The 26,134-nt window shown below is 44.8% G+C and overlaps 1 protein-coding gene across 1 annotated transcript in view; it reads right to left on the minus strand.

Annotated features, from left to right (window-relative positions):
* GNAS (GNAS complex locus) overlaps window positions 1–12,066 on the minus strand; it is a 140,603-nt gene extending 128,537 nt beyond the window's left edge. The window contains exon 1 of the mRNA XM_065032425.1: window positions 11,674–12,066. Coding sequence (XP_064888497.1) covers window positions 11,674–11,926 — 253 coding nt within the window. The 5' untranslated portion in view covers window positions 11,927–12,066. The remainder of the gene's footprint in view (window positions 1–11,673) is intronic.
* Between the last annotated feature and the right edge of the window lie 14,068 nt (window positions 12,067–26,134).

Below are 26,134 nucleotides of genomic sequence, written 5' to 3' on the forward strand. Positions count from 1 at the left end.
GTCAGCGAGAGCTGCTGATGTTTCCACCCCACACATCCCGTCCTCCAGATGAAGGACGGCACTTGAACAATCTTGAATAAACCATGGCAGACCAAGCTCAGGGTGGAGAGCACAGTGAGGATTTAGTGGTCCTGTCTCCTGCCAGCCCTCCAAGAAGCCAGCAGTGTGATGAGAAGTTCCTGCAACCACGAAGCATCCACCGAAGCCACGAGCGGTGTTGCTGCTGGCAAAGAGGAACATGCGGATGGGATATTTTTATCTCCTCTTCATTCCCATCCTCGTCAATCCAAAACAAACTTCAGCCAGTTAGAGGGTGGGAAAAGATGGTTCATGATGAGAAAAGGATTCCCTGGCTTGATTTGCGTGTCACCGCTGGATCCATGGATCCGTGCCACTGCGGTGGCACAGCTGCACCAGTCCCGCTTCCCAGCTCCCGCTAACCTTTCCAGACTAAAATAGCAGACCAACTGCTTGATTTTTAGCAGCTGAAGAGCAGCAGTAAACCACATAAGTATTATGTAAAATGATCTTTTTCTAAGTATATGTTTATTGTGCACAGAAGAAGTGGATTTAATTACAAACAACTGGAAGTTTTTAACAGTCTGGATTGCCCCCTAACTCCCTTTCTAAAAACTAAGGTTTGGCAGTAGCTTTTGGGTTTCATTGCAAGTCTTCTAAGTATTTCCTTGGAAAGACTTTACACTTGGTCCCAGGCAAGAAGTCAAAATCAACATTTAAAAAGCATGCCCTGCATAATTTCCAGGATTCAGCAGCATTAAGGTATACTTATGGAGGCCAGGAGGAGAACTGCTTTCTGTGCTTTTTGACTTTGTGCATAAAGCTGGTCTTCAGACAAGAAAGTTTATATTCCAAATAAAATTTTTAACTACATGCGGTCAAGTACATAACTCATCAGGCCTTTCCTCATCCCCCTCCCAAAATAAGCTTGAATGGTCAACATCTTCGCAATATAATTTTTAGTTTTTTGCTTAGACCTCCACTAGAAGCAACAGATTCCCTAACGGTCTAATACAGAATAATTTGATGTCAGAGAAAGTTTCAAATAACATTTTCTTAAACTCCTTTGTACAGTAAAATTCCGTTTTGGGCCTGATGGTGAAACTCGGGCTAAACTGGCTGGTTCTGCACTGGAGTGGATTAAGCACAATGTCATGGTGTGTCACCATTACTTTGCCTGAGGGACGGAGGGTTGTCCCCAAGTGTCCCCTTGCCGAGGGACAGCAGCACAGACATGACTCCCTGTTCCTAAGTGTTAGCAAAAAAAATACATAGCCTTCTGAATTATCTGTAAATCAAGTCTTGCATCACTCACCAACGAAAACCACAAAATGCTACAGACAAGAGATTAAGCTTCACAGAAGCTGAGAGAAATGAGAGCACAGCACTGCTAAGGAATCAGGCTGAGAGGAGAAAATATCTTTCAGCTTTTAGAATCTAAAGGGTATTTGTTATATGTTTTTAATCACCAAAGGAAAAAAATTGGTCTATCAAATTATGAACTTCTTCATGGAGATGGGGCAGGGAAAACATCAAGAGAGTATTTCATGCAGTATTTTTCTTCCAACCAGACAGTTTTAGCTGGTATTTATAAAAAACAAAATCTGAATGCAGATTTTCAGCTCACAATTTTCAGCTCACAATAGCAAAGCCTTCTCCTCAGTGTTTCCATTTCCTCCCCTTGTAAAGTCCCAGTCCCACAAATCCCCCAGCGCTCCAGAAAACCTCCTGGCTAACCAGCAATCTTGAGATTTCAGCATAAAAAACAACCAGGAAAAATGCTAAACCAAACAAACACAGCCCACAAACTAAAAATTTCACTTGGTAGGTGGTGGGGAGGGGAAGAGGAAGAGGTTGTGGTGTAACACGTGATGAGGGTGTCACTGAAAAAGAGAAGGGCAAAAAGAAGGGCAAACCCATCAAGCACCTTTCCCTTCATCCCCTCCCTCATTTCCACAGCAGCATCTCTCCATTGGAGCTCCTACAGTGCAAGGCAACATGAGGAGCTCAGGGTAACACTGTCTTCCTTGGACATGACAACTGTGCTCTCTGAATGGTGCCCAAGCAAGTAGATGCATCAGTAAGGGCGCTCACCCCTACACTGAAATTGAACCTGCAGCTACTCATCACTTACTCAGCCAACAGGTACGACTCTAGTTGTCACACTGCCTCACAACTCCTTTCATCATGCAGAGGAAGATGGAGGTGAAGGAGTCCCTTCAGTCTCAAGAGGGATGAAGAAGACAACCTAATCCCTGGGATACTCTTGCCTTGACAAAAAGAGAAAGGACACTTAGAGTAACAATAAAAATGTATTTCTGAGGTTATTGTGATTCGCAATGATGAGAAAACAGAACTGGGCTCTTCACAAAAGTGTGTCAACTAGTTCGTAATGAAAAGATTTACAACTTTCTTACAAACTGAAGAGTTGGAGCCTGGAGAATCCATTCCACCAGCCTTTGCTTCCTGCACTTGCTGGTACACATTCACCAGCAGCAAGACCATGATCCAAATTGTTTCAGTATATCAGGGAAATCTCTGCAGCACAACAATTTATAGCTCAGACTCATGTTTCTGGCTTCCCCGATTGCCCCATAATGTGTGCTGAACGGCCCAGGGGAGCAGCACACACTTTAGCAGCTCCTCTGCACGCCAACCTGCTCTTCAGCGGCCAACGACAGCCCTTGGCTGAGACATCACCGAATTTCAAAAAATCAAATGCAAGCGTTACATTTTAAACACAACTTATTTTGGATTAGTGCTCCTATAACTTACTGCAGAGGAAGACCGTGGTGGGCACAGATGTGAGAAGTGCCTGGGATGCAGTGCTGGGATCACAGCAACACACAGGACAGCCCAGGGCAGGAGGATCCAGCCAGAGCTCAGAAAGCTCTCCACTCACATCTAAAATTGTGCTTTACAACGAAAGCCTCTGCCACAAAAATCCACATAAACCCACTTTTCCAGTCACGCTGGCACAAGTCCACCTCATACACAAATCACCTTTGGGCTGATGGGGGAAGCTGCAGGGGACGTTTCCAGGAGCACCCACGGGTGCTGTGACAAATGCCATCGCTGTGCAGGGCACGCATGGGATGGGCGAGGGGTTGGGCCCTCCCTTCATTTGTTTTTGCCACTGAACCCGATGTACTTCCTTGAGGTCGAAGTTATGAAGCTGTGGTAGCATTGCTGTGCACAAACGGACCTGTGTGAACCTGCGCTGGGGCCGGAACGTGTGGATTTGGTTTCTGAAAATAGTGCTGAATACATGGACAGCCTAGCGCTAAGCTCAGCTTTGTGGGACACGTGCCAGGGGATGGGAAGCACCGGGTTGGTTTGTTTGGTGTGTTGTCTATGATTCCTATATGCAAACCCCTCCTTGCAAGAAGACTTAATTGTGCATAGAATAGGGAAAAGGAGAAGGAACAGTCTTTCAGTAGGAGGAACTCCCTCAACTCTTCCTCCAATTTGGAATCAGAATTTAACTGAGTTTTCCCAGGAATTTCAGCACTCCCTCCCTCTTCCAACACACCACAGCAGAGACAGAAATGACTAAACAGAGGAAAACCATAAACTGTAAAACTGCATCTTATTCCTTGTTAGGAGACAACCTGCTGTCCTCAGCATCCACTTCCTTCGCTTGACAAAGCAAACAGCAACTTTCTAACATCTGTTTAGCACCCTCTGCCTCCTCACATCCCTTTTAGGGACATACAGATCTTATAAAATGCTGCTCAGACACAGATACTCTGGATTTTCTTTGCAGAGGGAACAGGTTAGGGGAAGTAAACTTCAGCTGAGCTATTTATAAAGCATACACGGCTTGTTTCTCAAATGGTTCATTGACCAGAGGAACTATGAGAATAACCCATGGAGTTCAACTTCTCTTTTTGAGATACATGCTTCAGGTCAAAATATCTGAACCACCATGGATTTATATGCCTGGTAACTGGGTTTTCTTATGGCAAGTATCTAAGTTGTCCTCACTTCAGGGAATTGCCAAGCTTCTTTCTTGCTGTTTTTAAACCATAGCAATTAGAAGGAAATTCAATGAAATCATGCATATTTGTGAATAAGTACACTCCCAAATTTAAGGAAGCCAGAGAAAAACTGCTTGTAATTAGAACTAACTGCACTCTCCCAGGTTTTTCCTCAGTGAGCATGAACACAGCATATGGAGATGTGTGGTTATCCATAGCAAGCAAAAGGGTCATAAAGAAACTATCCACTTTTCCGTTAGGATGCCTATTCATCCTTTTCTTTTTTCCTGACACTACAGGTTTGGATCAAGGCAGGATTGCTGGCTAACACACTTCTCAGCATCTTGCTTGATGCCTGTGCGTAAGTGGAGCTCTAGAGCTGAGCTATTGCCTGCACAAGGCTGTTCAAAGGCAGACAGCACCAGAAAAGCACCAAAACGTTGTGCTAAGGTGGCCCACGTTCCCACATAAGAAGCTCACCTAGACACAGAGCAACGGCAGTTAGCTCATGCAAGTACCACGAAGCTCACCCTTTAGATTCAAATGCTGTAGCCAGGATATCTTTCTCACCTACCATAAGGTCCAGCCCTCCTGAACAATATGTTGAAGAAGTGTGTAGTTAGTTATGAGGAACACTCAAAGGCCCTTCCCCTAGAAAAGGCAAAAATATTCAGTGATTTCTGGAAAAGTCTCTTTAGGTGACAGGAGATGCCAAAGAACAACATGAACAAACCACCAGGTAGTACAAATGCTTGTAACAATAACATTTGAAAGCATTAAGAGTCACGTAGTTTCAGCAGTGTTACTGGCAGACTAACTGGCTATTAAGCCCACAAAACACCTAGTTTCACATGGAATTTTTTTCAGGAATAATGACATGCCTGACTATGATGGTGTAGTGTATATTTGGAGTCAAGGTGGGATGGCATTCTACAACCTCAAGAGATAAATTTCTAATCCATCCTTCCCAAGGAAGCAACATCAAGAGCAAGGGTTAATAGGGAATTATTAGACTATTCTAATGAAGACCAGAGTGGTCATAGCTGGAAATTACTTCCCTAACCCTGACAGCAGGGGCTTCACCCAACTCCAGGGAAGAAAACAACATTTCCCTAGTCCAGCTATTCTGCCCTCATGCACCTGCCATTCCTGCCTGAGCTGCCCCAGACACGTCGCAAAGGCAGCATATGGTAACACAAACACAGCTCCAGCACGAACACTGGAGATAAATGCTGAGAAACCAGAGAGAATTTGAACCATATTTTTGTAGGGAGCTCCAAAAACTTCACAAGTGCCTCATGAATCAGACAGGAGGAGTTTGCTTGAACTTTACTACTGTAAAGTAAAGTTTGAGCTATAAATAACATTAAGGCACTTGGTCTTCCCTCTCTTCTTTTCCTGTCTCTTTATCTCCTTTTACTTATTTCCAAAGTATTTTTTCTCCTAAGCAGCACCAGGTCAGGTTCAATCCCGTCTCTCACTTCTTCACTGCTGGTTCATTCCATCAGCTATTCCCAACCATGACATGGCCAGGTCTAGACAAACCCTTGCACAGGAGACAGTCCATTAAGATGTCCCAGCGCAGCAAGGAGCTGACAGTTGCACAGAAGCACTCAAGGCATTTTGCCTGCTTTGGAAACAGACGGTGCTGACCGAGCAACAGGATGACAAGCTTCTCCCAGCCCTGTTGCACCTGAACCAGCAGCATTTAGAGCCCACCACGCCAGCCACTAGTTACAAATATAACACAGGTGAGACCTAAGCACCACCTTTGAATTGGTCTTGTGCTCAACAGGTAACCTCTTTGTAACCAGAGGCTATAAACAGATTTCCACAAGTTTGCATTTTCCTTTCAAGTCAGACCACACATTCACACCCCAAAGCCAAAGAAAAACTTCACAGGACTCAGCTTCCCTAATAACAAACTTCAGACTGTGTTCTAGGTGAGCCTTAACTTCTTTCAGGCAAGGAATGTGGTGGGTTCACTCACTACTTGAGATGGCAGTAGGTGCCACAGCCATCCTTTTATATGTGGAAAGAAAAAGCCCCAAACTCCCCCCAAAAACAAACAAAAAACCAAGAAACAAGAAAAAGGCAGGGAATGACAAGTAGATTTCCTGTCTCCTTTCTGTGGAATTTTAAAATGAGAGCAGGAGAGAAACTACTAAGTGACCTAAAGCACAGAGGTGCCAGTTCTGAAGATGCTACATTGCTCTGAGGTTCAGCAGCCGTTTGCCAAATCCCAGGGCAGGTCCTGGAGCCAGCACAGCCTGCATGCTGGGTAAAGCCTTAAAGTTTGCAAAGCTTTCCAGGTATTTTTGTTCAGGTGAACATGCTCCAGACCCAGAAGATTTCTGTTTACCAACTGAACAGGCAGCACTTTAGGCCATAGAGCACATTTTGTATACAGCAGTGGGAACAGAGGAGGACTCGGCTTACAGAGGCTCATCATCGTAAGGGAAGACTTATAATTAGCATTCCACCTCCTGGTGTCCACAGGATTGTCCCAGCTGCACTGGAATGTACTAGGCAGATGGAGACCACAGAGATTCCCATTGTCCAAGTGTTCTTGTAGTATCTGGTAATTACAGGGAACACTATTGGAAAATATTGTAATTCCTTCACCACTAATGACAGTCCATTTGGAGAACAACCACGTTCTTCTGTCCTGCAAGCCGCTATTGCAGTGTGCGGGGAGGCAGAGCAGCCCCCTTACAAGATACATCATGAGCATCCCCCAGGATTGAACCCAGGATTTTTTACTTTTGCTATTGCTGCTTTTCTTAAAAGGGAAGTTAAATATCAACTTGGTATAAGATATTTAGTGTCAAAAATCTTGTTCTCAAGTACTAGGAAGTTCCAGGATGAAGGTTCTCTCTACATTTTTAGTCTATTCTGTTCTCTGTGTCTTTTACACAATCTTACAATAAGGATCATACAGTTTTTTTGCAGGGTGTGTGCCCCCTCTTCTAGCTCACAACACATGGGGCACAAAAAACCAATCAGTTGTAAGTGAACTAAACTATTGTCAAGGAACTCCGATGTGATGGAATTTCATCAAGTGCTTGACCACACGTCTGTCTTTGTAACCGGGCGTCTTCCCCTCCCCACCTGCCCGATCCCCAAGAAAAGCTGTAAGCAAACGAGACAGGGAATTACAACAGGAGAAAGGACATCTTATGGGATTAAATACTGCCCTGGAGAACCAGACCAGCTTGACGCTGTTGCAGAGCTGCTGTGGCCAACAGAGCACTGGGTTGCGCTTATCTAAAGCTCACTTTGCAAAAGTGCCGAGTGCTCACAATCATGAGATCCATGCTCTTAACACATTAAGTGTTATTTAAAAAAAAAAAAAAGCTGAGTACTGCAGATAAAAAAATAGCCTAAGGCAAAGACCAGGCATCTAAAAATCAGTGAGAGCTTCAGACAATTTTAGCCTTAGTCTTTCTACATTGGTATTTCCCGCTCCAGCAGCCACAAAAGGAGAACGATACCACCTCATTTCACAACAGTGCCGTGCACTGACATTTATGAAGCATTCAGTCCCCGCAGCGATCAGTACCACAAAAAAGCCCATGAGGAGTTCAACAGTTCCTTATTCAGTACAGGGTATAGATGGTGTGTTGTAAATAGGGCACAGGGTGACATATTGTATGAGGAGGATAAGAATATTGAATAGCTGCTCATTCACTGCACAACATCCATCTTGTGCCCTGAATGAAGTACAAGCCCTGTGGAAAAAAAATACAATGTAAAACATACAAGACAGTTTTAATTATATGGTATGGAGGGGCTTACCATGCAGCATACAGAGAATGACTGTGGTTAGTTTTCACACTGATATTTCTAGCTTTTTCAAGTATGTTTTTCTTCCTGTATTAATATATTCCCCCATTCAAATTTGCATGCCCTATATTCATATTTGTATCAATATAAGCATTTATGTTAGAAACATTTTTACTTAAGCAATAATGCAGGTAATATTCAGAATGGACAATATTTAATATATTGTAGCTTAATAGAAATACCTAAGATGACGAGTGTATGTATCTATATTAATATATTGATATCCACATTTCCTTTTCAATATGAGAATAAGCTACAAGTAACTTTTTACACAGGTAAGAGTTCAACCTGAAAGAGTGCAAAAACTAAGCAGACAAAGATCAGCAAAGCACAGAGAGGAGACCAGCCCAAGGTCACTGTCTGACAGCAAACCAGGTCACAGAAGGGGAGGAAGGCCATGGTGAAGCACAATATACACCAGGAGAGCTGAACAACAGTTTTGGACAGAGTGGGGTTTTGTTGGAAAATACTACCTGACCAAAAGCACTAAAACCCCTCAGACGAGACTACAGTTCATTGTTTTCATATATTTGTTGTAAGATAAAAACCACAATTTAAGCTAAATTACACTTTAAAAGTCTTTAAAAAGAGATAGAAGATGACCCATATTACTGTCACCAATGAGAAAGCACATGCAGAATGGAATTGTTTTACAGCAAAGTTTAAAATCTTTTCCCCCATAAGCACACACCTTCCATTTTAGAGCCAGGATTGTTCTCAAACAAAAAGCTACCCCACGCACTGCAAACCACTCTCCAACACCCAGCAGCAGCCCTGAATTCACACTACCTTGCCAACATAACAATGATTGTAATCTTGAAGTTGTGACTTGTACGGTACACTAAACAAAATCCAACAAGACTACACCTGATTGTGCATTGTCCTTTCATGAAAACAAAGCAAAAAACACTGCTCTCCTGCAAATTATTGCTTAAAAAAAATTGAGCAGATGTAAGATCTTTGTTCTACTGAAATTAGGAGAAGATTCAGTGATCAATAATTTACCTAGTTTATCTGTGGTGTTTAGAAAGGATTGAAAACAATTACGAAAAAGACATAAAATCAAGTAACTGGACATACAGATATTCACTGAGCAACTACAACCATGCACTGCACAGCCCTGAGTGCTCTGATAAAGTGAGGAACTTCCCTTCCAAAAAGAGGAATTGCAACATGGGAACATACGCATCAGTTGTGCTAAAGAGCACTAATCTGAGCGAGACTAAGTAAGAAACCAGAGTTCACAGCTGTAAAGTATGTTGTATACACACCACAACATCAAACCACACGCAGGCACACACACGTGACTTCATCCACTCCCTGTACTCTGTACAGCCAAGCACATGAAGGGCACTCTAGATTTCTAGTGTAACTTTGCAGCCCTCAAAAGTATATGAGCTAATGCAGACGTACGTTAAGAATAATCTGGTCTTGGGGACAGACTAGACGTGAAGCACCAGAGCAGTCTTCATTTAAATTATCTTACTCTCAAAGAAACAGCAGCCCCTTGTGCTGTCCTCTGCTGTGCGCATCAGCAATGTGCTCCTGCATGAACGCAGCCGCCGAAAAAGCTGGGAGCACAAGGAATAAACTAAGAGTACTTACTACAGCTTTTGCCATTGAGCCTACGACCCCAGGTGAGGAGACATCCCTGCCTCTGCACTTCTTCAGTCTCTTTTTTCCACACCCTCATTCCTTGGATGAAGACGCTGTTGCAGCTTTAAATCCCAGCTAGATGCTCCTACCCACCTCATTCAATTTTACTGTCCTGGACTATTTGTTTAGGCAATCCATAAGCATCTAGGTGAAATCTCAGCACAGAGACACTCAGCTATGGCAGCAATACCTACAGATGTACATAAAGTATAACTAAATATACCCCAAATTTCTGATTTCAGTTTAGAAATAGAAAACTGACAACGCAAAAGTGAGAGTGGGATGCAGGGGAGAAGCAGCAAGGGAAGGAAGCTGCCTGGAAAAGTGACAGTCCCTGCACAAGGAGCAGGGAAATGGGTCACTCAGGCATCCCAAGATTTACAAGAGGGCCAAAAAGTGACTTCCTGCTATTCAAGTACAGGCTGCAATGTCATAAACCACTGCCAGCACAACACTGACTCATATGCATCAGATTTATAAATCAGTACTTTGACAATGAATGCTCTCTCTGTTGGCTTCATCATAGATAATTCCGAACGGCTAAGACATGTTGTTTAACCCACTCAATGTTTACTGCTGTTTCTGAAAAAAACAGTTCTGTGGCACATATTAGAAGCAGTATTAAAAAACAGGCAACTGAAATATTGCCTACTGCAAATACAGAAGGCTACCAGATAGCCTTCATGACTTGAATACTTGCAGATTAACATCAAAATTAGCCCGACTGTTTTTTTTTTCAAATTATTTAATCTACAAAGAAAAAAAAAAAAAACAACTCTCAAAGCTCCTTCTTCAAGCATTTGTTCACTACAGAACAAACTCAAAATACATTTTAAAAAACAAACACACTCACCCCCCTAAACCAAACAAACAAAACCCAAACCAAACACAAATGCAACTGACCAAACAAAAAAACCATAAAATACCTACAGCATAGCCGGTACTTAGAAGGAAAGCCACGTTGGTTGGAGGTGTGATTTCTTACCAATACACTCAGAGCACACAAGCTTTAGTCTTTACACAAAAGGTGCTCAACCCCCTTCTTCTAAGAAGAAAGTACATCTTCATGAACACATACACCAGTACAACTACAACCACATCAAAAGACGCTGTACTTCCAGAATAAAAACTTCGAGCACTAGGACTCAGAAAACCATGTTTTCTAAACATCCGCAAAACTCATCTCCTCTATTACAGGCTACAAACAGATACTGAAAAGACCAGGGCCAAATCTTGCCATTTATCACACGTGGTGCCATGCATGCCTCGAGCAGGTAGAAGGCTCTTAATTTATTTGAAGACATTGGAAAATATCTTCTACTATTCCAAGATGTGCAGAGTTTAGCAACCCACTCGTGTAGGATAATCTGTGCTCCACCTGCAGTGTGCTGGCGGGAGGGGGAGTGGAAACATTTCCAAACCCCTTTAACTTACCTGAAGGCCAATACATGACTTCTATGACCACTTGTGTTGGGATCACATAACAGACAAGCTCAGATACCACAGGACAAAAGTAGGTAAAGAGCAGGTGCCTTTCCACAGGGTTTTCCCGAGGAAGGGAGCCCAGTGCCAGAGCTGGGAGCCCCCACAGCCTAGGGATCGCGATGAGCGGCGGTGCCGCAGGCAGGTGCTAGGGCAATGAACAAAACAAGCCTCAGCCTTAGAGCCTGAAACTCCCCCGGTGTGTATTTTAGGAAGCAGAGAAGGCGACAGCAAAAAATTAACACACGTATAAAAGCTTAGGCTTTCCCCGTAGAGAAAAATTCCATCAGCTCAATGAACTCGCCTCCTCCTGCAGTCTGAGTGGCTTTATATCAACGACTAGTGGTGGGGGCGCGGACCCGGCAGCTTTCGGGGGGGCGAGCAGGTACCTTAGGAGAGGTGCGGAGGGATGTCACTTCCCTCGGGCTGCCACAAGCTCCTACCGCAGCGACAGCTGCACCCACCGCCGGGCACGGCCCCCCCGCAGCGGCGGGACCCCAGCGGAACACCCCGCCAGGAGCCCCACGGGCACCCCCCGCGCACCCGGGAGCGCGGCCCCAGCCCGGCCCACCCGCGGCCGCCGCCCACCGCACGAACGCGGGGCCGCCGCGCACCGGCGCTGACAGCGGCTTCCGGGCCGCCCCGCACCTGCCGAGCCGAGCCGAGCCGCCCCGCTCCCGCCCGCACTCACCGAGCAGCAGCAGCCGGTGCGTCTGCTTGTACTCCCGCTTCTCCGCCTTCAGCGTCTTGTCGATGCTCTTGCTCCGCTTCTTGTCCGCCCGCTCCTTGGCCACCAGGTCCTGCCGCAGGCGGTGCCGCACCTGCGGGTCCCCGTGCTCCCCCGCCGCCGCGGAGGACGGGATGTCCACCTCACCGCGGCCGCCGTAGGGCGCGGAGGGGTGCGCGGCGGCCAGGCGGGAGCGCAGGCTGTAGCACAGCCCCATGGTGCCGGAGCTGCCCGCCCTACCGCGCCGCGGACATGCTCTCCGCCGGGCCGGGCGGAGCGAGGCGGCGGCGCCCGGCGGCCTCTTAAAGCGTCCCCGCTCCGGCGGGGCTCGGAGCGCGGAGTCCCGTCCCGCCCCTCCCTCGGCCGGTCCCCGCGCCTCGGCCGGCGGGAGGCGGCCACACGTGATGCGGACATGTTTACCGTATTCTCTGGAAAGCGGCCCCCGCCGCAGCCTCTCGCCTGTGCTGGGGAGAGGGGGGAACGGCCGCCGCACCCCCCGCCCAGCGCCGCCTGTCCCCGGTGAAGGTGTCCCGGGGCCGACGGGGGCTCTGCGGGGTCCCCCCCTCGCTTCTGCCCCGCGGGGAAGCCACCGGCCAGCATGTCCCTGTGGACAGGGAACGGGCTGGGGAGCCAGGAGAGCCTCTGGCAGCTCTTTCCATTTCCAGCACCCCAAACCACCGTAGCTATCGCTGGTTGGATATTTCACCTGGCCTCGGTGAGGCTCTTGCCCCAGCCATGGATCCAGGTTGGGAGATGAGGCAACATCTCAGGCTCTGGCATGTCGTGGGGATGCTGCAGCAGGCAGGAGAACCATGAGAGAGCTCAAGCCCAGTTCGAGCACTGCTGCTGAGATTCTCCACCACAGCATCTCAGCCCACTGCAAATAAGGATGTGACACCAAGACATGCGCCATTTTCCTGCCCCAGTTTGTCTTCACTTCCTGCCACACACACACTCGTATTCGTCAGTGGCTTCTTGTTATTTTATGTTTACACCATCATCCAGTGGAGAAGTTAATGATGGAGCTTGCTCCCTAACTCACCACCTCTCTTCTGGACGTACCACAACTGCTTTTGAACAACAAACTCCAAATTCACCTCCATTGCTATCAATTTACCTGGCTGGGAGCGATGTCGGTTGTGGTAACATCCCCCTCACTGGCAGCACGCTCCCTGCACAGCACTGCCAACTTTGTCATACTGTATTTTATACTCATCTCCGGCCAGCTCTGAACATTCACTTACAACATGACTAATACTCTCTGGGGCCTGGCCACACATCCTGCACTCTGGAGCGAGCTCTTTCCAACCAGCTATCTGTGCCGTAGCCTATCTGCAAACAGCCTGTGTGGTTCCCACTGAAATCTCATAGAATCTTGGTTTCTCCTTTCAGTGTTTTCTCACAAGTTAGATGTCTTCTTGATAAAATTTATCTTTCAAACTCTTCTGTGACTGTGTCAGTAGAAGGATAGATTTGTTAAGTAGGCTGCAGGGACCTTCTCTTCCCTCTTCAACAGCACCATCTAAAAGGCTGAGCAGGACAAATCCTATATGAAACCTTCAGGTGTTTCTCTTGCTGTCTCAGCAGGAATGATAGAGCTGCCCATGGCGCTCACCATTAACCAGGTGAGCTGACCAGCTCTCTTTTTTGTACTTTTTGTTACTCCTAGTCTTGGGACCCAGCCTTAAATCAACCCACTTGCCATGGCTCGCCCTGAGCCCTGTCCTGCAGGAGGGAGCTCAGGCTTCTCTGCAAACTGGTTCCCTGGCATCCTGTTCCCAGAGCGGTTCCAGGAACAATCAGTGACGGCAAATGGCAATGCCAGAACAAAGTTCAGGAAACATGTTTGAATGGTCTGTGAGCTTGGGCTCAGGCAGCGACATGAACAAACACTTCACAGTGGGAACATGCCTGGAAAGACTTGCACCTACTCTGTAAGGCGACTGTGTGTGTGTGTGTCCCCCTCATAGGAAGGACGTTAGTTATTTCAACAAGTTTATTTCTGTCTCACTCACTTTCTGGTAACCGGTGGCCCAATTTCTACCTCATCACTCCTAGAAGTTATACTATGGAAAGTCAGTGAGTCTCTTCCAGGAGAAAGGCATCACCTGAGCGAAGGGAGAAAACATCTCCTTCTTCCCATTTATCGTGCTGCCTATGCACCACTCAAGGCACCTAATCAATATCCTGCTGCCTGGCTGTTACAGCAATTAGTAAGTGTACAAATTAAACCATTATATAGCAGACAAGTTCATGTTACACATCACTATGAGCCCAAGCTTCAGCAACAGTTGCTGCATGTTGCAGGAAATAATCCATCTCACATTAGGCTCGAGATGCCGACGACTCACTCTCTGTCTCCCCTGCTGCAATGCCTTTTCCTCTTGGACTGAGAACTCGTCCTTCTGATGAATACACCCCTGAGAATGTAATGTACCAAGAAAATGTAAAGGTCAGCCTAGAGGATTACGAATAGCGGTTTTCTTTTTCTTCCTGTGCTTTTTGGAGAGGCACTGGAGCCTGAGGAAGGTCACACTCACAGACAGGACAGTTCTGTAAAGCATGCTATGTTGTGGGGATCTATTGAAGTACCACCTGCAAAAGAAATAAAAAAGGCTGTGAACTACAACAAAAAAAAAAAAGAGAAAAAAGGAAAATTTGAAACTAGAAAGCAGCATTCTGTCTATGAATTCCTTCCTCTGGCTCTGTAGGTAGACAAACAGAGTTTTGCTGCATATGCAACTCATAGCAAGACAAGATTAAGATCAGTCCATCTTGATTTTTTCACCTGGAAAACCCTTCTAGTACAGGTGACAAGTTCTGCATTGCACACCAAGCCCACCTTCGCTGCAATGTCCACCCTCTCCCAGGTGTGACCTGAACTAGAAATCCAAGAATGAAGTAGGATTTAAAAGTGGAAGACAGGCTTTCCCTTATCCTATTATTCTAAACACCTAAAATAACTCATAAAACTTATGAATTACTCATTTCAGGAAATCAGAAATTTCATATCCTGGTACACTCCTGCCTACAGCTCTGCCTATAGTTACAGTAGTTACTCAAATTCCAGCTGTTAACAATGTCAGAGACACTGTTCATCGCCTTCCCAGCTTACACCAGTTTTAGTTGGTGGCAAAAAATGACAGTAAGTGTAAGGTCATATATTTAATCTGGGTAAAGAGTACATGACACAGGTTGACAACTTTCTGCAACTGACACAGGTTTCGAAGATTGAGAAAATTACCTCTCAAGTCAAACCATCTTCGGCCATATATATGAATATTGTTCATCCACATTGTACTTGGAGCATCTGGGAATGCAAAAAATACCCAGAGGGGCAATAACTGTGAGTCTGCAGCGTTTAAAGAAAGAGACATGGACATACAAAAGGAAAAAAAACCCAGCAAACAAACCTTGGATCAACACCAGGAAATATGTCAGCAAGTAAATGCAAAGGAGTAAAATTTGCATTTATTTGTACCTTGGGATGGAAAATGACTGATTGAACTCAAACCCCCACCCCTGTTACCATAAATGATCTATACATGCAGCGTTCACTTCTTGTTGCAAACACTCATGTGTCAGACCTGCTCATGACCTTCTGGCGCTGCCCTCCCACAGACCGTCCTCCCTCCGGGCAACGACCTGCACTCAGCTTTTCCAGTGTAGGTGGCTGCAGCCTGGCACCTCTGGTAAAGGCACCTCAAGTAAAGGAGTCGGCTTTTCAAACACGCCCCGTAACTGCTGTTCGCAATGTGGCTGGAGCAACAAAACGTGCTGAGCACCCCTGAAAAATACATGATACCACTGAATTGCACAACAAGGCTTTTAGGGCATAAGGAGAGGAATCTACATTTGTGAAGTTTGCTCAGCATCTCTGTGACTGACCACCCACTACAGGCTGTGAGTGTTTTCCATTAATTTTAGTGGAAACAGGTTCTGTCTGGTCTTTATGTTTGGTTCTTTGCTTCAGGTCAATACTTATTTTTCTGTCATTTCTCTGGTTCCTACACTGAAGTCTAGATTTAAAAGGGTGACTAAGCAACTAAATTCAATTATGGATTAATAGAATCACAGAACAGTTTGGGTTGGAAGGGACCTTCAAAGCTCATCTAGTCCAATCACCCTGCCTTGAGCAGGGACATCTTCACCAGCTCGGGTTGCTCAGAGCCCATCCAGCCTGGCCTGGGATGTCTCCAGGGATGGGGCACCCACCACCTCTCTCTCTGGCCAACCTGGGACAGGGTCTCACCACCCTCATTGTTAAAAAATTTCTTCCTAAAATCTAGTCTGATTCCTAAATCCTCATTTAAATATCAATCTAAACTGTTAACCTTTTGTCTTCTTTCAGATAGTGTGAGAGCCAAGAATTCCTGATACCTGTAACCACAAAACCTCTGCCAGTGGCCTTGTGACATCTCTTAACTTAAAAGCCAGTTCACCTCTAAAATAAACACCATGATACACCAAAAAGTCAGAATGAGCTGCATTAGTCTCTAGGGAGACCGACTGCTCCCTGACAGCTCGACTTCACTGGGCACAGAACCAGCCAGTGTCACCATCCAAACTCCAAAGTACGAACTTTTCACTCTGTTGCATACAATAACACTTGCTAACTTTCCCCTTGACTATCTCTATGGACACTTGGTTTTCAGCATCATGTCCCAGTTTTCCTTCAGGAATATGAAAATATTTTCGCCTTTTTTCTTTTCACCCACTGCAGATCATATGTGAGGTTCCCTACAGTGGCTTTCTGGGTCCTACAGATGTCACCTGAAAAAATACTTATGGCTTCAGGTGGGAAAAAAAGCACATTGTCAGATTCCTTCCATTCAGAAATCACTTAATCAGAGGACCTACCCAGTTCCACTAATTTTACTGAGCATTAACCTGCTGTGTAAAAGGTGCCCCAAGTTGGGCTGGAAAGCCACTGGGATTTTGCTTGCGAAAAAAAGCAAAGCATTATTTTGATAAAGCAGCTTATTTCCATTTCTTAACTGCTTTTCCTCCAGCCTGCAGATACTTCCTGCTTCCCCTCTGTCCCTCTCCAGCAGATAAAGTGACATGTTTGTTGTTGAGATCATTGTGGCACCTTTAGCAAGCCGGGGTTGTCATGGGACTACCTGCACAAACAGAGCAGGATTTCAAGGATAATACACAGCACAAATGAGCAGTCTTGTTCTGTCAACAGAAGTCTGTGTGTTTATAAGGACCCTCAAATGTGTTTTTAAAAATACTTGCGCAGGTATTTTTAGCTGTGAGAGCTTCTCCAGCCTCCCGTAACACACCGATACTGTTCTGGGTGCTGTTCTCCCCCTGTCCCAGGCATGCTGCAGCCGTCTGATGCTGAAACTCCCCCCAGGGATGTTTCTGCAGGGGCAGAGCCCAAAGCAGCACCACAGCCTCCTGTTATTCAGGCTGCACTGACATCTGTTGGCTCTTATCAACCAAGGTAGGAAAAAACAAAAGCGGTTGGTTTTATACACTGAGATAGCGCTTGTGGGCAGAAAAAAATAACTGTGTGAGCAATCCTGCAATAACACTGGCTTGCATCCAGGGGTGATAAGTAATTCATAGACGGGACTGTCCAGTGGGCAGGGTCAAAGAAATTTAAAAGCTCCTATACAGTTGGTGATGTCCCACATTCCCTGTGAAACTTGCAATTCCCAGTGATCTCCTTTCCAATTCTGTGGCTCCCCTCGTACCCTGAAACACCAGGAGTTGCGTTCCTGAAGGATAAGGCTCAAGCCAGCTTGAAGAAGCTGTGGGCTTCTCTTCAAGCATGTTGTTCTGACTGTGTGACTAATTAAACCAGGAGGACATGAACACTCATTTCTGAATCAGTGTCTGAAAAGATCACACAACCTTTTGGAAAAAACGAGTAAGAACTGAGCAAAGCATTTTACTTGAACTAGTGAAGTCTTACTCAGATGTACAATTTTGAGAATACAACTGTATGTTCAGTGTTACAAGCAAAGAACAACTGGATGTCCTGGAGTTTAGCCAGCTCCATCCTGCAAATACTGTATTCATATGTCAGAGCTCTTATTCACAGAATTAACACCAGACTTAACTGAAGTGGGTAACAGTGATACCCATTTCTCCATCAGGCTCAGCGATGAAGCAATTACAGGTCTCCTTTTTTTTTTTAAGTGACTAATGCCCTACGTGTGGCAAGTCCCAAATCTGACGGTGCAGTCCAAGGGGTTTTCTGCGAAACGCTCTGCAAACACAGTGCCCAGCTGATCTGGGCACTGATGTGCCTGCAGCACTTTGTGAGAGGAAGAGCAGAGAAGCAGCAGAGTTTTAGGATGGCATGGACAGGAGGGCAGATTGAGAGAGGTGGAGACTACCATCAGTTTCCTTTTGGAATGGAAACAATTCCAGAAATCCTTCTCCCTGCTATTCCTCACAAATATTTGTTAAATACTGGGGTCAAGAGCATTTAATTTTGGCCTTATGAAGTATAGTATTTGACATTTTAAAAAGTCAAATCTGCCCTTTAATTTTAAAGACAGTTTGTGCTGTTCAGGTTTTGAAGTAACTTAAAACAGAATTAGCTTATTTTTCAGCTTTATAAATCTCTCCTGGTTTGCACCAGTGTAAACAGGTTGTTAAATTCTACCAGTAAAGATTTCATCATTTCTCTGAGCACCACAGCTTAATATTTCCCATGGAAGCACTGAGCCAGGCTGACTTTGCCTGCAAAACTTCAATGTTCTCATGCAGCTTTAAAGGAGAAAATGGCACAGAAACAAGGGATCTGCTTTCTTGGTAAAAAAACCCCAAACAACCCAAAACACTGAGCAGGAAAGTATTGCTGGCTGCACAGGCCAGGGAGGTATCTCCACCACCGGCAAGCACTGGAGCAGCCTGGCAGCTCTGCCGCTCAACAGTTCAGTGCCAAGACACTCAAGAGCCAAGGTAAAGAGCTGGAGCTGCCAGGACCAAGGGGGCTGAGCGAACCCGGGGCTCTCAGGACGGTGCTGCAGCGGCATGCCTCAAAGAAATGGGAAGCAGCAGCCCTGCAGAGTTAAAGCTCCCACTTACACCTCTTCATATACACGCGTTGCCTGAACACCTGCCTCTTGCCTTTTGTTAGGACTGCAGAAAACAGAGGCATCAATTCACTGTAGCTGCAGCTGTAGTCATAATTCTGATTATTTGTGCACTTCTTCCAGGGCAAGAGACCATCGGTGATTGGGAACAGTGGAAATACTCCCCAGAGCACAGCAGTGTCTGCTCTGCATCACACACCATCACTGACCCGGCTCTGGGAACCGTGTCAGGGAGTTTCCCCAGGCACAGGCCTTTGATAAGTCCATCAGTCACAGCAATGAAGGAACAGATTTTGCCCTTCTATTCTTTGCTTGCAGTAGTACAGCTCACACTATTAGTTAATGAAATCTGAAACTACAGTGAGGGCTGCAGGATGAGGAAAGCGCAGTGTTTTCTCAGGGGGCAGTTTCATGTGCACGCAGAATGTTTTGTTGGGCTTTTTTTAATGTTTTCCTCTGCTACATCACCGTGCAATGAGTTTATCTGGCAGCAGAAAACGGCACATGATGGGAAGGGCCATCGTTCCAGCAGCGCGGAGCTGTGGCCGATGCAAAGCTCGAGTCCTCTAGATGTCCCCAGTGCCACGGGCTTGCAGGTGGCTGGTTCTGCAGGAACACACCCCTGCCCGCCCCCACCGAGAACAACGGCAGAGTGACTGCTGTTGAGATGGCCGGTTTAAAGCCATTTTTTGGCTGCTAATGAGGCCCCAGTGTATTAACACCAGCCTCATTAAAAGCTAAAAACAAAAGAACAAGCCCACTTCATTTCTTTTTCACTGTTTAGGGCTGTCACTTCACAACTTCCTTTCTCACATCTGCTTTCTAATCAATCCAGGTGTCTGCATCTCCTGTGCTGGTTAATGCTTTGGGGCTCATGTTGCAGTCACTAAAGGAAAGTGAGTGATCAGTAATTTACAACCTTTCCTCCTCTGGTGCAACAAAACCCAAACCAAAATAAAAACAACACCACCCCCGCCACACACACAATAAACAATCTTGGAAAAATACAGTGTTCTATCTCATCCTCCTCACTAGATGCATTTTGCCATTATCCCACTAACTGCTGTATTTTTCAACTTCCCAATGGTTCCCATACAGTAAGAACTGGTTAATTCTTTGCCTGGATAGAGCCAAACCGCATCTGGTTGGAACATCCAAGCAAAAGACTTGTGCTTGTTGGGACAGACAGGTGCCCTTTGTTGGGACAGACAGACCCTTCACCCAGGAGGGTCCTTCTGTGCTGAGCTGAAGACCTGTGTTATTCACTGAACCAAATGGAAGGGCCTCAGGTGAATGAAAGAACAACTGCGTTGGGGAAAAAACTTAAAGCCTCACATTTCTAAAGGTCTCCTGGAAGTGCAAAGCATTCGTGATTCCCTTTGCTGTTATTGCTACTGAAAAAAATACAAGAGAACGGAACAATGAAGACAATGAAGTCTTTTCATGTTAAGAAACTGTTTCATCTGGCAAAAAAGACACCAAAGGCTGTAGTGCTTTACGCTATCAGCAATGGGTACACAGGCTACAAGAGGAAAAAGACAAAAATCTATCATTTTCTGGATGTGAAAGCAAGTGTAGGAGCAGGATGCAGCTGCCCAGGGCTGGAGAGAGCCCTGGGAATCGACGCGACTCAGGGCATAGTCCGGCCACCTGCATTATTTCAACCGAGCACACGCATCCGTTTGCTGACTAGTACAAACGCTACAGCGTTCTGGCTCGTCTCTGGGATGGGAGCTCCGGTTCACCCTATGAATAATTTCCTTGAAAGCGAACGATATTGTAAAAATTGACACACAAAAATCAGCCGCAAAAGAGCTTGTGATTGCTTTTTTGGCAGATTATTGTAAAGACGTCCGTGTTTTCAGAGGTGCTAAGTTCACAGATAGATTTGGTAACAAGTTACAGACCCACTATACAGTCTCTGTTGGATTATCTACTACAAAATTCTTAGCCAAAGATTAACAGGAAAATTAACAGATATATTTCAGCTTTTACAGTTTAAGTAGTAAATGGCTTCAGTGAATAATTAATATGACAGAAAGAGGATTTGCTGAGGCAACAGTACCAGTGTTGCAATATCAACTTAATCATGTTCTGCTTTGCTAGTTAATCCTGCTCTGAGTATTACTAAAGACAAACCTCAGGCCAAGTACCATGTCAATGTACCTCTACCATTCCCCGTCTCCAGTCGGGTGTTGTTGGAGCTGGATTGGTGTCTTCATACAACACCCGTCTGCGCAAGCTCAGAGTTTGCACTTGGAACTACAGCTCATACAAACAGCTTCTGCTCTGCCAAAGTAGACACAGCGTTATGGGATGAATAGGTAGAAATTTGGAATATTTAATACTGTAGTTATTTGTCAAAAACATTTGTGTTAATTTTGGGACATAATCATGTTCACAGACAGCTGTTTTCTGTCTCACTCCAAACACTTGTGCCCACACATCAATGCCTTTCTTGGGAATAAACTCTCTGGTGGATAATCCAGGCAGCTGAATGTGGCCTCTATGATGCTTGGGTTGCTGCTTAGAATTTTCTTCAAAGTCTCTTCACGCCTGTTAAGCATTTAAGGTTGTGTTGTATATAGATTGCCCACATTCATCTTAAACTCAAGAATGAGACTTCTGAGCATTAATGAAAAAGAGAAACATCAGAACTTTATTTGCAATTTGGAGAACATTCCTGTTCTGACTGGTTATTTGTATCTGGAAATAAACTCTAATTTAGAAAGAATGACCCAAGAACCACATTTCAGAATACTTGCTCAGCAATAAAAAGTCTTGATTAAAGCAAAACATAAGGGATCAATAGTTCCCATTTCAAAGAAAATGAAGATTATTGGACAGAAAACAAATCCCAGCATTTGGTTTGCTGATTAGAAATGTGTACATTAAAAGCGATCAATTAACATTGTGCTTTCCATTTGAGAGAGCTAAAGAATGGGGAAGAAAACAGAAACAGCTCCCGGTGAGTTTGCTTCCATTTTTAAGCAGTGTAAGCAATTGCTGTCAGCCCAGAGCTTGTGGAAACCTCTCAGTTTGCTACACCAACCACAGAAGTGACGTGACCATCACGGAGAATAATGTAGCTTCTGGATTGATTTTCAGAATAGTTTTGCCATTTGCCATGACAGCAAGTAAGACAATTTATTCATGGCTGGAGTAATGTGGTGAGGTGATGGGAAGAGTGGGCAAAACTTACTCCTAAAGTAATTACAGAAAGTTTAATGAAGATGAAGCAAGGTTGAAATTGAACCATATATTTAAAATGTAGCCAATGTTACTACAGATGAGAAGAAAAAAAAATAGAAAAACCTAAAGATTTAGAAATAAGATTTTTAGAAGCTACATATAATAGTACAACTTTGTGCATGAAACAATTGGACAACATGAATATATAACCTAATTTATGAGTGTTGTGGTTTTTTGGCACACATACCTTCTAGTGTCACGGCTTCTTCTTACTGAAATAGCACAATAGCACATTTGGAACAGAAAATGAAAGGCACAGGGGCTGCGTACACAAACTCTGTAAGTGCAATGGTGACCAGGACCAGAAGGGACAAGAAACGTGTTTAAAAGGATACTGGGTCCTGGTTCCCTAAAGGACTATCTCTTCTACCTCATTCCTTACAGACACGCCAAATCAGGCATGTCCATTGGATGCCCATTTGTTTGGTGCAGACCTACAACGTTTTTACTTTGGAGCTGTTTAATCTTTAATTTTACTTTGCACAAGGGAATCAAAGCAGTAACATAGCACATAGCTTTTGTGATATATCTAATATTGAGGCCTGTTGAAATTTAAATGGCAGCATTTCTTCCATTGCGTGTTTCTGTTGTCTTGCAGGTTTGGAGCATTGCGCATTACCCCTGCTTGACTTTTGTTCTGCTGATTTGGCCCTGCAACATTTGGACGGCTCGTGACCAGAGGCGTTATGCCTTGCGTAGTTCCCCATTCCTTCCTGCTCGTGGGAACATCCTGCTTCTCCTGAGCTTCTTTGCTGGGCTAAATATCCCCCCAGAGGAATTCTTCCCTACAATCCGACAATCAGTTCTCATCAGCTTTGGCTTAAAACCATACTGACTGCCAAGCATCCATATTTTTCTCACTCCCCAGTTAGGTGAGAAAAATAAAACTGTATTTTTATTCCCATACTGCATTGTACTCTCCCTCAACCTGTAACACCCAGCACCGTGTTGGGAATGATGCAAGGGACAAACTTGGCAAAGGCATTCCTGAAATACACGCGCAGTTTGGCATGTATGTTTTCTCCCTCTGAGGGCAGGCCACCCGCAAAGCCCAGCTCTCCTTGTTTAAGCCTGGGAGCTTGTGCCAGGCCTGCCAGTTTATCGTAGCACAAGAATCTGGCATTGTAGGAGAACCCAGAGCGGTGAATGGCCGGTCCTGGAGTATGCACAGGAGAATGCTGTGATGTTGGAAACACTTGTCATTTGATTTGTTGAAGACACTTCAAGGCAGGACGTGGAGTTCAAAGGGAATCGTGCTCTCTAGCCAAGTTAAACTTTTGTCTTCCTTTGCTAACTTAATTAACTGTCAGGGAAAACAGTCACTTGTTACTACAGAAAAGTACAGCAATTAGACTTCACCCCCCATTTTCTGATAATGCTCAGACCTCACAGTGTTCAGTGCAATACTGAGACAAAGCAATTCTTGCCTACAAAGCCTTTGCAACCTGAACTCCCTAATTTACACATATATAAGATATAGCTACTGGACAGACATCCCTCTGAAGTATGATCTCTTTAGAATTGCTCAGATTGTCTGTAAGGATCTGGATCTCTATCAATTACCAAACAAGGAAAGCTGTTGCTTGTGTACCTCCACAACTTCTGTGGATAAAATAAGGTGCAAATGTGGTTTAACTGCAGATTCTCTATGCATTCACAGTCTGGCTGTTGCTAAGGCAACACACAATTGAGAGACACACGAAGGATAAACACGGATCTCTCCAAGAAGTGATAATGAATGAGAACAGTAAGGAAACAACACAAGTTCATCCTAGTGTGGTTCTCTGACTTCCTCTTATAACAACACAGTTAAGCATTCAGTCTTGCTAAACTAAAGCTGGAATCTGTTACCAAAGTAGTCTAAGACTATTTTTACTAAATATCAGTTGTGCAAACATGAGCACTGGAATTGCAGAGACAGCTATCTGGCTTGTCCATGCAGTTGCACGTGTGCTTTTGCAAACAGCTCAGCTGTGCATTTGCTTCAGCGTTGGAATGACACCAGACTTGTAAGATATCACAGGCTTAAGCACAACCTATGGGACAGAGACGGGTGATGCATTCATGCTCACAGTGGAGACCTTCCAGCCATCCTGAGGACAGCACAGAATATCGTATGGACCATGATGCTCCTGAAGCAGAAGTTTCTGCTGTCAAGAACATAACTTCATTTCTACCAACTTTTCAGCTCTCTCTGGTCACCATTTTGAGTAAGCGGATTTTGGACAGACAAGTGGAGCCCTACCACATATATTAGAAGAAAACAGGTTACATGTATTCAGGAGCAGCAACCACTTTATGGGACTGTTGGTCTCCTCTGCATTTTTGGCCTCCGTTGCTAGGTGACAATGTTTAAGGCAAGATAAGTCACCTACTAAGAGAGGCATTTGCAGCCATAGCCATGGATAATTATAAAAAAGGTGTCAAGATGATACAGTGATAGCATCATGCCAAACAGATTTGTTTTCTTCTTATTACAGAAGGGGACAAACCACACAATCTTATTTTGGAAATCCTTGGCGCTCTGCTTATGAGAAGGCTAGTTAAATACTGGATTTATTTCTATGCTGCCATGTTTTCAGTTCCCATGTTTTTAATTCAACAGCAGCATAGTGGCATATGAAATACTCTGTTCACTTTTGGTTCTGTGTGGCTCAGTATCAAGCAAGCAGAAAAATCAAGCTAATAGTGTCCTTGAGAGCAGACTTGTAGATGGAGTAAATTGTCACATCTCTATTGAATTTTGTTGGGAGGAGAAAAAAAGAGAATTCTTCAATTTCAGTTTCATTTACACCTTCGTGCCAGCCTGAATGAGCTGCTGTACAAATCCGTGCTGTGCTGTGCTCCTATTGATCCTGCAGAAGGTGCAGAGGGCTCCAGGAGTGCAATGATGTTTCACCCTGCCTCGAGGTAGGAGCCTTATTTTAATAACTGAAGGATTGCTGGAGCAATGTCACCGGAGGTCCGAGCAGTACCAAGCTCTGCTGCATATCAGGCTGTGGTGTTTACCAAGAGAAGGAAGTCCTTGCAGTATTAGCAGGATCTGCACTGATTGTTTAAAATTATTTTCCTTTTTTTTTTTTGTTTTTTTTTTTTTTAAACACAGTTGCACTAACTTTCATTCTTCTATTTTGTTTGGTTTTCTATTTTAAAGGGAGCTGGGACATACTTTCCAGTTGGCTAGAAATTATTTAAATGACTTCTGGTTCAGTCAGTAGGCTAAATAATCCATTATTCGCATGGGATAAACAGGGTGCAAAAGATTATTTTAAAAAAAATCCTGTTTAGATCTTTGTGACAGTGAATGGAAGAGAGAGGAGATTTATGAAACAAATGATATTTTCTCAGCTACCTTTGTGCTTAGTTCTTAATTCGCTTTGCTTTAAGCCCTCTCCCCCTAAAATCGTTATTACATAACTCCAGAAATATTATTCCTCAAAATCACCACTGGCCCAGATACTTTAGTTATTGTTAACTGCAGTACTATGAGAAGACACTTTCCACATCTCTGTATTACACGTGTTCTGGGCTGGGAATCGTCTACTGGTATTCCAGTTCTCACCAGGCTCCTGTTCCTAAAAACAACCCCAGAGAGCGGTAAACACACAGAACAGCTGAGGCCCCGAGTCCCGTCCCTGCCCACAAGCAGCACAGCCACCGAGATGATTCCACCACCACAGAGCCCAAAGAGTGGCAGGAGGTGGCAGCCACTGCAATGAAATATTTAAAACAAGGAAGAAAAAGCAGGGAGAAGGGATATCCCAGAGCTCAGTTAGCAATTGGCAGAGTTCAGCTAGTGCTAACTAATGACAAGAAGAGACCAGAAAGCATCTTGGAACAGATCCCAATGAGCTCCTTCTGTTATATCCTCAAATCACCAGTTGCTAAGCACTGAACCGCATGTAGAGCATGCAGCTGTAAACATCCATCTTCCATTACAAAGGCTCCTGTTGACTTTTCCCAGGGCTGAAGTCAACTCACACAGCATCTCCCATCACTGTCACCAGCATTAGAGCACTGTGAAGGTAGGTCCATGTTTATGGACAGACACGTTAGCTCTGCACATCTTACCAGACACATCTTTTTCCTTTAGAGAAATGTCAGCGTTCCTACAT

This window comes from Columba livia, chromosome 16 (genome assembly GCF_036013475.1).
Source record: "Columba livia isolate bColLiv1 breed racing homer chromosome 16, bColLiv1.pat.W.v2, whole genome shotgun sequence".
In the NCBI taxonomy this organism is placed as follows: domain Eukaryota; kingdom Metazoa; phylum Chordata; class Aves; order Columbiformes; family Columbidae; genus Columba; species Columba livia.